Here is a 15,178-nt window from a genome sequence, read left to right on the forward strand (position 1 = left end):
TAGTGGGGGTGGTGTGCTGCTGACCTCTACTCGGGACGTCGTGTGTCAGTGGGCAGAATACTTTGAAGACCTCCTTAATCCCACCAACACGTCTTCCATTGAGGAAGCAGAGCCTGGGGACTCTGGGTTGGGTTTTCCCATTTCTGGGGCTGAGGTCACCGAGGTGGTTAAAAAGCTCCTCGGTGGAAAGGCCCCGGAGGTGGATGAGATTCGCCCTGAGTACCTTAGGGCTCTGGATGTTGTGGGGCTGTGTTGGTTAAGACGACTCTACAACATTGTGTGGACATCCGGGGCAGTTCCCCTGGATTGGCAGACCACCACCCCAGTCCTTACCAGAGAGTTGGACTCCGCCAATGTTGCCCTTTGTCACCGATTCTGTTCATAATGTTTATGGACAGAATTTCTAGGTGTAACCGGATCCTTTCTGCATTGTGCTGGTTTTAAGTGATCAGGCCGTGACACAGTTTGTCTTTAAAATAACGGTTTCTTGATTTATTGTACCTGACGAGAACAACATACAATCGTGTTATAGGCTGCCCGCTCCAAGTCCTCTCCCGCAGGACAACATGACAAAAGGGGTGAACCATGTCTCACAACAATAAAGAAAATAAACCTTCTTTATGCCACATACCTGACGAGAACAACATACAACCGTGTTATAGGCTGCCCGCTCCAAGTCCTACATAAAGCAGAAGTACATAACAAAAATAAACTTAATATATCTATAAATAAACTGGATATATTCAGAGGAAAAATAAATAGCACACACCTCTCCCGCAGGACAACATGACAAAGGGGGAGGGCCTAAGGGGTACAAACTATTTAAAGGCAATACCACAGAAGAAGAACCAAAAAGGAGGGGCTTCCATTCTTAAAGTAACACGGTTAAAACAGTGACAGAATTTCTAGAGGTGTTTCAGTCAGGTAAGTAACAATACAAATAACCAAATGAAAACATTTTGTGTAATTATAACAAAAAATTAAATACAACCAGGTTACATTCACCCCCCTGGAATTACACAAAATAAAAAAACAGTGTAAAGACACTCAGTACCAGTACAAAAGTTTTTTTTCTTCCGCAACAACGTAACATCAGCAAAACAGCTACCCTTCAATAGGGTCAGGAGACTAGAGATCGCTCGACGCCTAGCGAAATCTCACGGTATCCCATGGATACGAAGAGGTGCCTTTTACACCTCCCCTGTACAGAGTAAACATATAGATGGTACTGAAGCATGTACTAAGAAAGGGACAATCCTAGCCAATGATAGGAATTATCCAACAAAAATTTGTAAACTCACACGTCAATAACAGGTTGAACATTATCTTTATCATAAAGCGCCTCAATGAGAGCCATGGACTCTATCAAGCGACAAACTGGTTTAATAACCCTCCCAAAGCGTGAAGTCAGGCGGTGAACAACATCCCCTCCCACACTGTCTGGAGAATGAACAGAACTAGCATCACTGGGAAGATGAGGTAAAGAACCAGCAGTCGCTAGTACTCCAGTTTCCATAGAGGAGTTCTCAGAGTCATGAGCCAAGTCACTATTTCCAACTGATGGAGCCGAGGACACGTCCTGAACCCATGAAGCAGTACGGTCATCCCCATCACTGCAGGATAGGGACTCGGGTAGGGAAGGCTCAGCAGGAACAGAACTAGGAGCCTCGCTAAAACATTCTGTTGCATTTACATCAGAAACCAGGGGAACTCTAACCACACTGTCAGTATGGCAGTCCACATTGCCATCCAAGGTCATTCCCACAGGTAAAAAGTTCACATCAAGAAGGAGGTTCCGATGCACCACACGCTCATTGCCATGACGGTCTCTGATACGATAAATATGGAGAGCTGGTTTGGATGCAACCACCGTGTACATCACAGGTTCCCATTTATCTGAAAGCTTCCGCTTTCCTCTGGCACCCTTGTTTGCCACCAGGACCTGATCTCCAACTGACAGAGAGTGACCCTTTGCTCTCTTGTTGTACTGGTCACACTGATGTTTCTGCTCCACACTGGTGTTCTCTCAGCCATTAACATAGAAGAACGCAGATCTTCAACCAGTGATTTGATGTAAGAGTGGTAGTCACAAATGATGTCATCATGAAGAATGTTACGAAAAACAAGGTCAACAGGCAGCCTGGGAATCCTCCCAAACATCAGATAGAACGGTGGAAAGCCAGTGGTCTCATGAACTGTGCAGTTGTAAACGAAAGTCAGAGACTGGATCATCTGAGGCCATTTATGCTTCGAACGTGGAGGAAGAGATCTCAACATGTTGCCCAGAGTACGATTGAATCTCTCTGCAGTCCCGTTACCCATTGGGTGGTAGGGTGAAGCGCGCGATTTACTCACACCACTCAACTCCAAAAGCTCAGCCAGCAGCTCACTCTCAAAATTTGCGCCCTGATCCGAGTGAATGCGCTGGGGAAAGCCATACACACAGAAAAACCCATCCCATAACTTTTTTGCAACCCTCTTAGCAGTTTGATCCTGACACGGGAAAGCATGCGCTAACTTTGTGAAGTGATCCGTGATCACCAGAACATCCACAGACTTGTTGTTGCTGTCTTCAGCTGACCAGAAATCAATACACACCAGTTCCATCGGAGCACTGGTCCTGATGGTCTCCAGAGGGGCTCTCACAGCAGGCTCTGGCGTTTTACTGAGGATACATCTGGGACATTTTCTCACATAATCTCGCACATCTCTCTCCATGTCATGCCAAAAGAAGCGATGACGAGCCAATGAGAATGTTCGAGGCTGGCCCTGATGACCTGCATTATCATGGACACCAGTGAAAACCACGGACTTCAAAGCATCAGGGACCACAAACTGAAAGTGTTTACCTTTCGTCAGAGGGTCTTTTATGACACGGTAAAGAACACCATTAAGCAATGTTAGTTTATCCCACTGCTTCAAAATTTTCAAAGCCAGTTGATTTTCACAAAAGCGTTCCCGCCTTGATGGACGACGTCCCCGCTCTACATACAAGACAACTCTGGAAACAACTGGGTCGTTTTTCTGGTGAGAGACAAGGTCAGTTAGAGAAAGAACTGGTGATGGGCCTGTAGTGTGTGGGATTATCATGTCCAGGTGGCCAGCTAAAGATGCTGCACGCTGAGCCTGGCCAGCATCTCCACTGCAGACAGATGACAAAAGAGAGGAGACTTCGTCACAGGTCATGGATGTGTCAGCTAAATTGGAGGAAGAGCTGTCCAATGATTAAAGCTGACAGGTTAAACGGAAAACATCCTGTACAGCATGATCAGGAACCTCACAGACATGCTCCAAAAGTTCCTGACAAGGCTCTGACAGAAGGCGATCAGCCAAGAGCTTCACAAAAGGGGCCCTGCTCAGAGCATCCGCCACCACATTCTGCCTTCCCGGAACATACCTGATCTCAAAGGTGAATGGAGCAAGCTTAGAGACCCAGTGCTGTTCACAGGCATCCAGTTTGGGCTTGGTCAGGATATATGTGAGAGGATTATTATCCGTCCACACAGTAAACTTGTGACCCTTCAGCCAGTGGCTGAACTTGTCACACACAGCCCACTTTAAGGCTAGGAACTCGAGTCTGTGTGCAGGGTAGTTGGCCTGACTGCGGCTGAGAGACTTGCTGGCAAAAGCGACAGGTCTAGCAATCTCTCCATCAGCTGGGACCTGCGACAAAACAGCACCAAGCCCATCCAAAGAAGCATCGGTTGAGAGAATAAATGGCTTCTCAAAATCAGGATGTGCCAGCACCACACAGTTGAGGAGAGCAGCTTTAAGGTCTCTAAACGCTTTCTCACAAGCTGGGGTCCAGTCCAGGGGAGTCAGAACACGAAACGTTCCAACTTTTCCGTTTCCTTTGCTCTTTACTTTACGTTTCTGACCTGCGGTGAGGGCGTAAAGCGGCTTCGCAATGCGGGAACAAGCTGGAATAAAGTGCTGATAAAACAGCATCATGCCCAAGAAGGACCTCACCTTTTTCTGGCACGGAGTGCAGCCATCTTCCTTCATGAGGTCCTTTTTTTCAAAACCAGAGATGACCCTTACCTTCTCCTGATCGACAGAAACACCGCCAGCCTCCACAACATGGCCCAGGAATCTCACAGACCGCCTGAGAAAGTGACACTTTTTCTGTGCCAGCTTCAAGTTGTTTGCTCTCAGGCGACAGAAAACAATCTCCAGCCTCTTCAACGATTCCTCTTCAGAAGGGGCAAACACCAACAGGTCATCTAGATAACATAGGAGGCTGGAAAAGTTCAAATCACCAAAAACGTTAAGCATCATCCTCATAAAGGAAGCTGGGCTGTTGCATAAACCTTGTGGGAGACGGTTGTACTCATAAAGTCCAAGCGGCGTGGTAAAAGCTGTGTAATGTTTGTCAGACTCATGGAGAGGGATGTTGTAGAAACCAGAAGTCAAGTCCATGGTGCTGAACAGAGCATTCCCACCAAGAGCAGCAAGGCAGTCAGACTGATGGGGCAATGGATGAGCATCCTTAACAGTCTTAGCATTAAGCCAGCGGAAGTCAGTGCATATCCTCATGTCCCCAGACTTTTTCCACACCATAACAAGCGGGGAGGCATATTCACTAATAGACTTCCTTATGATACCCTTCATCTCCATCTCAGACAAGACCTCCCTCAACTGCTGATAGTGTGCTGGTGGTATGCGTCGATACGGCAAGCGAAATGGCTGGTCATCAGTCAAGTGAATGCGATGAACAAAATCCCTAGCTTCACCACAATCCAGTTTTCCCCTGGAGAACACATCCTGGTAAAAAAAACACAAGCTCTGCCAGGCTTCTTTTATACTCATCTGACACCTCACAGCTCTCTATGTCGATGTCATGTAGGCCACAGTCTCTCAACATCTGTACTGGATCAACACTGTGATGTGATGAGTTTGTTGAAACAGCTGAATGGTTGCAGTACAGTTCAGACCTCCCCTGACTAAACATAAAGTCCTCCACAGCAACACACGGAAAGACATCAGTGATTTTAGCATTGCGGCGTAGTATCAAAGGTTCGTCTGTTGGGTTGAGAACCTTCATAGGGACCCAACGATCCCCCCACATGGGTGTGATTACACGACCCACCAAAATGTTTTTTGGGGTGGAACGAGCAGATGACGGCTCGATGACCACAGTGCCTCCTAATGACAGTGGCGCAGTGGACGGAAGCTTTCCCCAAACCACATACTCCTGACGAGGAAGGAGGGTAACAGCCTGTCTGAGTCTAACTGTTCCAATCTTGTCAGGTAAAGTAGAATTTGACCATCGTGAAACACAACTCAGAAGCTGCAAAAACTCCTCACACTCTGGGTTTGCGGTGTTAGATGTAATGAGTTCCCAGTACCTTGAATCAGTTTTCATTTTTTGAATAAGGGGCCGAAGCACATTTCTACCAATGATGAATTCATCATGTTGGCCAGGTATCAAAAATGTTGGTACTGCAAATCCGAAGCCATAGATCTCAATGTTGAACTCATAGACGCATCGAGGCTGAGTGAGAAGGCCACCACACCCAATGAGCACCACGTTCTCTGGGACTGAAAGAGGGATCAAATCAACACCTGCAGCTCTTAGTTTGCTCTCTGCCTCCACGCTCAATGTGCATGACATACTCCCAGAGTCCAACATACCCCTCAGTGTAGATCGGTCACTAACTGAAACTGAGGCATAGAACAAATCACTAGCCCTCTGAATTCTCTGTGACCCCAAGAAAACCACTTCACCGTTCTCAGGTGAAGCATTGCAATACTCAGTGTAAGCAGAGTATGCATCCAGTGTATTTGTGAGGGTATTGTCCACACTGCCCATGCTGCCACTCTCATCACACGGGCTCTCTAGTTTAAACTAGGGTACTGGGAGGACGGCTGTGGTGTGTGGTGAGCAGGCTGAGGACAATCCCTTTGAATGTGTCCTGAGCCAAAGCAGTTGAGACACAGTCTGAACAATCTACATTGCGAATGTGTTGTATGCTCCTCCGAACAACAAACCCTGCATGGTGCACGCTGAGGACGTTTAGAACCACGTGTGTAACGCCCCACACGTTGACCACTTTGTTTTGTAGCAGATTGGTCTGTTTGTGTGCATAGAGAAGATGCACACAAAGACAGAACTTTATCAAACATCTCTGCCATCTGATGAGGTGGTTCTACTCCTGAACTGGAGGGAAAAATTGGCTTGGGTGGACCTGCATTCTGAAAGGGTGTCGGTTGTGGAGCAACATGCTGCTGTGGCTGCTGATACAAGGGACCTGCAGCTGAAGAATGATCACGTGCTAAAGCAGCTTGGGGATTACGGACAACAAATGGTGTCGCATCAGCTGACAACGCAGCACTGGGTGATTGAGCACCAAGCTGAGGAAGACAGGAGAGAACAGGGCCTGCAGACGAACCAACAGCCCTGTTTGTAGTGACCATCGGCCTCCTAAGGCTTGCAACACGGTTATCAAGGCGACTCTGGACCTCAGCAGCAGTCCACTCCTCCACAGGTTTCAGCTGGAAGGAAAGAGCTAGACCAGGGTCAGGACAATGGCTGATGAACATTGTAACAACTTCAGCTCCTGGATCCTCCACCTGTTTCCCCCCCCCTACGCAAACACTCATCAACCGCTTCAATAGACTTGTTTAATCAAATCCAGTAGTCCATGGCTGTCTCTCCATCAACAGGCAGGATGTTATAGAAGTCTCTCGTTGGTAAACTGGAGAAGATCAGCTCACCAAAGTTGCGTTTCAATATATCAAAAACAGTAGAAACTAACTTGTCATTACATGACTGAGGCTGGCAGCGAAGCGACACCTGAACCACATCTCTGGCTTTCCCAATAAGTCTACATGTGATAATCTCACACATTTCAACAGGGCTCACACATCCTATTCTTGACAGATAACATCTCATCAGACCCTCCCATTCCTGGATGGAGAAGGTGTCAGTGTGGTCACCTTTGAAATATGGTGGCGCCCTGATATCAGACTGAACAACAACCCTCATTTGTGACTGATCAGTCAGGTCGCTGGGTTGGCTGTCAGCAGCCTGAGGCTGTGATTGGCTTTGTGAGCTTAGTCTACTGAGGTTTGTCGTGACAGCATCCCCTATCTGTTTAGCCAAATCAGCAATCACCCCACTGAGCGCCTCAGTAGAGACAAGTTGGCTAACGTCAGACCTTGCCCTGCCAATGGGTGTAGAAGCAGCAGCAGGTACAGGTGGAGGGTTCATCACAGACTGATCAACAGAACTTTCATATGCACTAGAAGGCATAGGTCTACCCCTTCCAAATGACATGTAATGTTGGCCCCTCCCCAAACTAAAAGTGACCTTCCAGTCCACTTCATCTCCCTTAAAAGGTGCCTCAGTGTCAGACATTTCATTAAATAACAGATAAACACTATGAAGAACTGTGCACCAAAAAAAAAAATTATGTCAAAAATAAAGAGACTGCAGATTCCTAAAGAGCCTAAAAACAATACAGTCACACAAGAACTCACATGTATCAGTCAGCAAAAAAAAAAAAAAAATGAAACAAAAAAACAACCAGTCGTATCCACAGGCAAAGAGCAACAAATAGACTGGTTTCATAACTTTACTTTTTTATTTTTTATTTTTTATTTTACTTATTTCCCTTCCTCCCTTGAATAAAACGAGGTGCACAAAACAGACCAACAGAAACAGTTACTTCGTTGCCAGGATACAGCACACCAACGCCAGTCAAAGTGCAGGGCAAAGGCGCTCGGTGCAGCAAAACAGGCGGAGCCAGACCTCAAAGGCGGGAAATGCGCAGCATAGTAGCAGCTTCAGCAGCGGAGATTCGACGTTACAGCGGGTCAAACGGCATCAAGTGTAACCGGATCCTTTCTGCGTTGTGCTGGTTTTAAGTGATCAGGCCGTGACACAGTTTGTCTTTAAAATGACGGTTTCTTGATTTATTGTACCTGACGAGAACAACATACAACCGTGTTATAGGCTGCCCGTTCCAAGTCCTCTCCCGCAGGACAACATGACAAAAGGGGCGAACCATGTCTCACAACAATAAAGAAAATAAACCTTCTTTATGCCACATACCTGACGAGAACAACATACAACCGTGTTATAGGCTGCCCGCTCCAAGTCCTACATAAAACAGAAGTACATAACAAAAATAAACTTAATATATCTATAAATAAACTGGATATATTCAGAGGAAAAATAAATAGCACACACCTCTCCCGCAGGACAACATGACAAAGGGGGAGGGCCTAAGGGGTGCAAACTATTTAAAGGCAATACCACAGAAGAAGAACCAAAAAGGAGGGGCTTCCATTCTTAAAGTAACACAGTTAAAACAGTGACAGAATTTCTAGAGGTGTTTCAGTCAGGTAAGTGACAATACAAATAACCAAATGAAAACATTTTGTGTAATTATAACAAAAAAAAAAAAATACAACCAGGTTACATAGGCACAGCCAAGGTTTTGAGGGGATCCGTTTTGGTGGCCTTAGGATTGCTTCTCTGCTATTCGCAGATGACGTGGTTCTATTGGCTTCATCAGGGCATGATCTACAGCTCTCACTGGAGCGGTTCACAGCCGAGTGTGAAGCAGCCGGGATGAGGATCAGTGCCTCCAAATCCGAGACCATGGTCTTGAGCCGGAAAATGGTAGAGTGCCTTCTCCAGGTTGGGGAAGATGTACTGCTCCTAGTGGAGGAGTTTAAGTATATTGGGGTCATGTTCACGAATGAGGGGAAGATGGCGCGGGAGATCGACAGGCGGATTGGTGCGGCATCTGCTGTGAAGCGGGCGCTGTACCGATCCGTTGTGGTGAAGAAAGAGCTGAGCCAAAAGGCAAAGCTCTCAATTTACCGGTCGATCTACGTTCCTAACCTCATCTATGGTCATGAGCTTTGGGTCATGACCGAAAGAACGAGATCCTGGATACAAGCGGCCGAAATGAGTTTTCTCTGTAGTGTGTCTGGGCTCTCCCTTAGATATAGGGTGAGGAGCTCAGTCATCTGAGAGCCGCTGCTCCTCCACGTCGAGAGGAGCCAGCTGAGGTGGCTCAGGCATCTGGTTAGGATGCCTCCTGGACACCTCCCTGGTGAGGTGTTCCGGCCACGTCCCACCAGGAGGAGACCCAGAGGGAGACTCAGGACACGCTGGAGGGACTATGTCTCTCGGCTAGCCTGGGAACGCCTTGGGATTCCCCCGGAGGAGTTGGCCCAAGTGGCTGGGGAGAGGGACGTCTGGGCCTCCCTACTGAAGCTGCTACCCCTGTTAGGTATTGTCCGGTGGATATTAGCTCTTAAGCTGATATCAGGTTTAGAGCTAGTTGAAAGGGATGATTCAAGCACTGCCGATCTTTTAACAGCAAACTGCATACACATAGGATGAGGAGTGACAACTTCTCTTTAAGTTCAAGAATTTATTAACAGAAATAAAATGAACATCCAGAGAACATCACTATATAATGCTGTTTATCTGAATTAACACCATAACACCAATCAACAAATCTCTACTAGGCTCGTGCAACTTAACTAACTACTAAGCAAAATGAAGATAAAAAGAAGCTAAGCTATGGAACTTTGTACAAGCAAAAGGTTCCATTGCGGTGATCATCATCAGAATAATTCAGTGAATCCTGGTTCACTGCAGATCTGACTTAAGGAACATGGGATGGGTTTAAATTAGCTTAACTAATTTAGAACAACATTTGGCATGTGTTTCAACCCTTTCACAATGCAAATCCTGAGTTAAACAAAACATTATTTGATGGAATAACATTTTATTTGAGTTAAAGAACCAAAGTTCACCTTATAGAACATGGAATGAGCTTAAATTAGCTTCACTAATTCAGAACATTTGGTATGTTTTTCAACCCATTCACAATGCAAATCCCAAGTTACAAAAAACATTATTTGAGTAAATAACATTTTAAAGAATGATTTACTCAGTAAAATCATTAACTTTAGGGCCGCTGGATTTTATTAATGCGATTATACCTCCGGGGGACTAGGCAATGGCATGGTATCGACATGCTACAGGAGCTATGTTGCTCAGCCCCTTTGTGTTTAAAACACCATGTGGACGCATTACACAAGCTTTCCAAACAAACCCTTCAACTTTCCCTGTGGTTTCTCTGCTGAACCTATTGGTGGCTCATGTGAGTTTGGTTCACTTTGGCCATCCAAGGAAGAGCAGTGGTCCAGGGAAAATGTTGGTATTTCCAGCAGCAGACATGCAGCTCTGCGGCTCTGAGCTAGCCGAAACATGGTCGAGGGTAACCTGGCCCGACGTTCTGCACGCAGTCTCTGAGCTCTCAGCTTTTCTGGTGAGGGAAGGCGACTGATCCGCATCTCGAGTCAGCTTTTCCTGTTTCGGTATTCTTTACTTCAGCTGCTGGTTGCGCAGAAGTTAGACTGCAAACTTAGCTTTGATTCTAGTCTGCAGATCTCTGAACCCAGTTGGGTCCACAGAGGACTTCTTGCCTTAAGTCTATGTGAGGCCCGCCTGGCTGGCTGGTCTGGTTGGGTGGCCCCAGCCACGCTCTCCTCCAGCACCCCCAGGCAAGAAGTGGAGAGACTGAGTCCCATGTGGCTCTCAGGGGGGCTGGTTTCCCCTGCCCCTCTCCTCCGGAATCCCAGGCAGGAAGTGAAGTCTGAGGGGTTGTCCTGTGGAAGCAAAGTTTTATAGCACTGATGGAACCCTGCCGAGAGGGGAGGTCTTTAGTGCCTGTGAGAGTCCCAAACTTCTGTTACTTACAATCCAATCTGATTTTATTATTCTCATCATGGCTCAATGGCACTACAATGCAGTGACCAGGCCAACCACAAGTACCATTGCAAGTAATTTGTGTATAATTGATCTTATACATTTAAACTCTAAACTAGCGATTTAACCAAAACATTACACAGTTTTGTGTACAACTGATTAAGTGAAACACAACGTGAGATAAGAAATGTAGATAAGCAGTTTATTGCTGCAGCTAGTACAGTGTTATTACACCCACAGCAATCATATCAAATTTTGAAGCTTAGGAGAGACCCCTGATGTGCCTTGACTTGCTATATTTTAATGATTTCCATTTCATTTGTTTCCTGAACATCAAATAAATTTGTAACCACAACTACATATGGAGTAAAATACATGAATCAGGCAAAGCCAATAAGTAAAACTTCCTGGTCAGAAAATAATTTGCCTGCATCAGGAGATCAAAAGCACACAACTTTTCAAACTGACAAAAGAAACCATAATTAAATCATTTACACCAAAGAGTTAAAATGCATCCTCTGATACCAATAAAATTGCAGTCATAATCTACTCAAATCCATTTATGACAATAATAGGTAGTATGTCTGTATATTTAGAATATGTATTTGTTAGTTAAGTATCACGAGGCTTAGTACACAAGCTCAAAAGCCCAGAGCATGTTAGAGCTTTTTTAGCTATCAGCTCCGCAGATGCCTCTCAACGCAATGGTTTTAATTTTATCATACATATCTTCCTTTGTGGGTTAAGTTTTCATAACATGTTGAGTTCAATAAGTCTTCCTGCAAAGACGGCAAGCGTTCCAATGATGCACACAGCCATGAAGACACACAGGAGGATATGATCCAAAACCATGGCCACAAACTTCCATTCTTCTGCCGCCTGCAATTAAATGAGAAGAGAGACATTTGTGATAAGGTATATTCAAATTTGGCTTTGTTAAAATATGTTAACACTGTAAAGAATTAACTATTATGGGAAAAATGTATTCGCATAATAAAACTGTATTCACATTTATATTTGAGAAATATTTGAGTAAAGACTAATGGTATTAACATAATCCATCCATCCATTTTCTAACATGTCTATCCCTTGTAGGGTCGCGAGGGGTGCTGGCGCCTATCTCTAGCTGTCAATGGGCAAGAGGTGGGGTACACGCTGAACAGGTCACCAGTCTATCACAGGTACTAACATCAAATTCTACAAATAAAAAGTTTTAAAAAGCAACTTTTTAGCTTAATTAAAAGACTAGCTTTGGTTTAGATAACAGACTTACAGTATAAGGTCCAGCAGTTATTTAAAAGTAAACAATTTAGATGTAGAAAATGCCGGAGAAGTCACAGTGTCAAGGTGAGTATTTTTAAAACCATTTGTATGTGCAGAATTGATTGTGCAAGGGCATTTGTGCAAGAATACAGCTTGTAAATTACAGTAGATTTAAAATACAGTATAAGGTGCAGCAGTGATTTAAAAGTAAAAACAATTTAAATGTAGACAATGCAGGAGAAGTCACAGTGTCAAGGTGAGTATTTTTAAAACCATTTGTATGTGCAGAATTGATTGTGCAAGGGCATTTGTGCAAGAATACAGCTTGTAAATTACAGTAGATTTAAAATACAGTATAAGGTGTAGCAGTGATTTAAAAGTAAAAACAATGGAAATGTAAACAATGCAGGAGAAAGTCACAGTGTACAGGTGAGTATTTTAAAAAAAAAAATTTATGTACAGAATTTGATTGTGCAAAGGGCATTTGTGCAAGAATGCATTTAAAAACTGAGAGTTCGGCAGCATTTGTAATGCTGAATGGAAATGCAATGATGCAAAACGTGCAAATATGCGAATGTTGTGCAGAGTTTATGGGTTATAGTTCAGCAGTTCAACAGCAGTTCAACAGTCTGATGGCAGCAGGGAAAAAGCTTTTGCAGAACCTGATGGACCTGCAGCGGATGCTGCGGAACCTCTTCCCAGAGGGCAGCAGGGAGAACAGTCCATAGTGGGGGTGTGAGGGGTCCCTGATGATGTTACGGGCTCGGGACACGCAGCGCTGATATGAAATGTCTTTTATGGAGGGAAGAGGAGCCCCGATGATCCCTGCTGCTGTCCTCACCACTCTCCTCACATTCTTCCAGTCGGAGGCTCTGCAGCCTCCACACAACACAGAGGGACAGCTGGTCAGAATGCTCTGTATGGTGCTTCTGTAGAATGTTGTGATGATGGGCGGGGGCAGGTGGGCTTCTCCTCATCCTCCTCAGGAAGTACAAGCGCTTCTGTGCCCTCTTCACCAGTGACGTGGTGTTCACAGACCAGCTGAGGTTGTCCGTGATGTGCACACCCAGGAACTTGGTGCTGCTGACCACCTCCACAGCTGAGCTGTTGATGAGCAGTGGAGCGTGGTGAGGCTGGTTCTTCCTGAAGTCGACGATGATCTCCTTCGTCTTCTCCACGTTCAGGATCAGGCTGTTTTCTCTGCACCAGCCCACCAGCTGCTCCACCTCCTCTCTGTAGTCCTGGTCGTTGTCATCTCTGATCAGGCCCACCACCGTTGTATCGTCAGCAAACTTCACGATGTGATTGGACTGGGGACGCAGTCGTGTGTCATCAGAGTGAACAGCAGGGGGCTCAGGACGCAGCCCTGAGGGGAGCCCGTGCTGAGGGTGATGACATCAGAGGTGTTCTGTCCGACCCGGACTGACTGAGGTCTGTTGGTGAGGAAGTCTAGCAGCCAGTTACGAAGGGGTGTGCTGAAGCCCAGATGTTCCAGTTTTCCCACCAGATGCTGTGGAATGATGGTGTTAAACGCTGAACTGAAGTCCCGGAACAGCATCCGCACATGCGTGTTCTTCTCCTCCAGGTGTGCCAGGCTCAGGTGAAGAGCAGAGGAGATGGTGTCCTCAGTGGAGCGGTTCCGCCAGTAGGCAAATTAGAACGGGTCGAATGTTGGGGGGAGACTGGAGATGATGTGTTCCTTTACCAGCTTTTCAAAGCACTTCATCATGATGGGAGTCAGTGCAACAGGCCGGTAGTCGTTGAAACAGGTGACTTGAGGTTTCTTCGGCACCAGAATGATGGAGGCAGACTTAATGCATGCTGGCACTGTGGCTTGGTCCAGCGAGGTGTTAAAAATGTCTGTGAGGACACCAGCCAGCTGACCTGCACACTCCTTGAGCACCCGCCCATGTATGTTGTCGGGACCTGGGGCCTTCCGCGGGTTGACTCTCCTCACAGTCTTCCACACCTCGGCAGTGTCAAGGCGGAGGACCTCCTATTCCTGATGGGGAACAGCTTTCACTGCTGGAGTGCTGTTTAGTGCCTCAAACCTCCCAAAGAAGTTATTTAGTCTGTTAAGGAAGTCAGCATCAACTTCACCCACCGGGGGGAGGGCGTGTTGTATTCAGTGATCGCCCGTATGCCTTTCCACATGCTCCTGGTGTTGCTGGCCTCATGGAAAAGCTGGATTTTCTGCCTGTGGTTCCGCTTCGCTAACCACGGTTCAAGTTGGCTCTCAATGTCCTCAGTGCCTCCTTTTCACCAGACGTGAAGGCTGAGTTCCGTGCTTTTAGCGCTTGACGGAGCTCCTCAGTGATCCAGGGTCGTTGGTTTGCTCGGGTGATGATGGTCTTTGTGGTGCTGACGTCCTCAATGCATTTGTTCTGAGCATTCTCCGCCATAACAATCCAGGAGTGATTAGATAGGGAGGGCATAATCCAAATATGTTATTTGTTGTGAGACAAGCTGCACTGACTTTCCTGTCAGCTTTAAGTCTTTTGCTGGCTCCAAATGGTGAAATCCAATTTTCCAAATTGTTGGGCTTTATAACAACCACCGAAGCCAGTCTGCGTACCAGCACATCCAGCTTTTTGGCTCTGCTTCTCCACCTTCCAGAACTGTCTGTTCACCACCTTAGTGAGCGTGTCATATGCAGCTGGCAGCCTGATCAAGGCCAAATGGCTACCGACATCTGCTGTATTTGCTGATACATCAAAAATCCACCAAATCCAATAAGTAGAAATCCAAGCATCCTGAATCCAAACATGAAAACGTTTCAAACGTCCAGGAATGACAAAGTCACACACACCTTTTTCCATCCAAGAACATAGGGTGTATCCCACAAAATGAGTCAAATCAGGACCGGACGTGTCCCCCTTTCATTGCCTACCCGTCGAAAAAATGTGATCAATAGCATTGAGAGACCAGCTTACCATCCGTCTGTCCGTTTTCTTCTGCTTATCCGGGGTCGGGTTGCGGGGTAGCAGCTTCAGTAGGGAGGCCCAGACGTCCCTCTCCCCAGCCACTTGGGCCAGCTCCTCCGGGGGAATCCCAAGGCATTCCCAGGCCAGCCGGGAGACATAGTCCCTCCAGTCTCCTTCTGGTGGGACGTGTTCGGAACACCTCACCAGGGAGGCATCCGGGAGGCATCCTAACCAGATGCCCGAGCCACCTCAA

The 15,178-nt window shown here is 46.3% G+C and overlaps 1 protein-coding gene and 1 long non-coding RNA gene across 4 annotated transcripts in view; both read right to left on the minus strand.

Moving 5' to 3' along the window:
• Positions 1–7,889: 7,889 nt before the first annotated feature.
• LOC118559242 lies at positions 7,890–8,520 on the minus strand. The gene is made up of 2 exons (XR_004928715.1): positions 8,195–8,520; positions 7,890–8,104 (listed from the first exon to the last, which is right to left on the minus strand). It is a non-coding gene; the product is annotated as an uncharacterized LOC118559242 (long non-coding RNA).
• Positions 8,521–10,926: 2,406 nt separating this feature from the next.
• The window catches only part of chrna1 (cholinergic receptor, nicotinic, alpha 1 (muscle)), a 73,037-nt gene continuing 68,785 nt past the window's right edge, over positions 10,927–15,178 (minus strand). For all 3 annotated transcript variants that reach the window (XM_036129913.1, XM_036129911.1, XM_036129912.1), the window contains one exon: positions 10,927–11,617. In XM_036129913.1, the coding sequence (XP_035985806.1) occupies positions 11,489–11,617 (129 nt within the window). In that variant the 3' untranslated portion in view covers positions 10,927–11,488. The remainder of the gene's footprint in view (positions 11,618–15,178) is intronic.

Source organism: Fundulus heteroclitus, unplaced genomic scaffold (genome assembly GCF_011125445.2).
Source record: "Fundulus heteroclitus isolate FHET01 unplaced genomic scaffold, MU-UCD_Fhet_4.1 scaffold_250, whole genome shotgun sequence".
NCBI lineage: Eukaryota > Metazoa > Chordata > Actinopteri > Cyprinodontiformes > Fundulidae > Fundulus > Fundulus heteroclitus.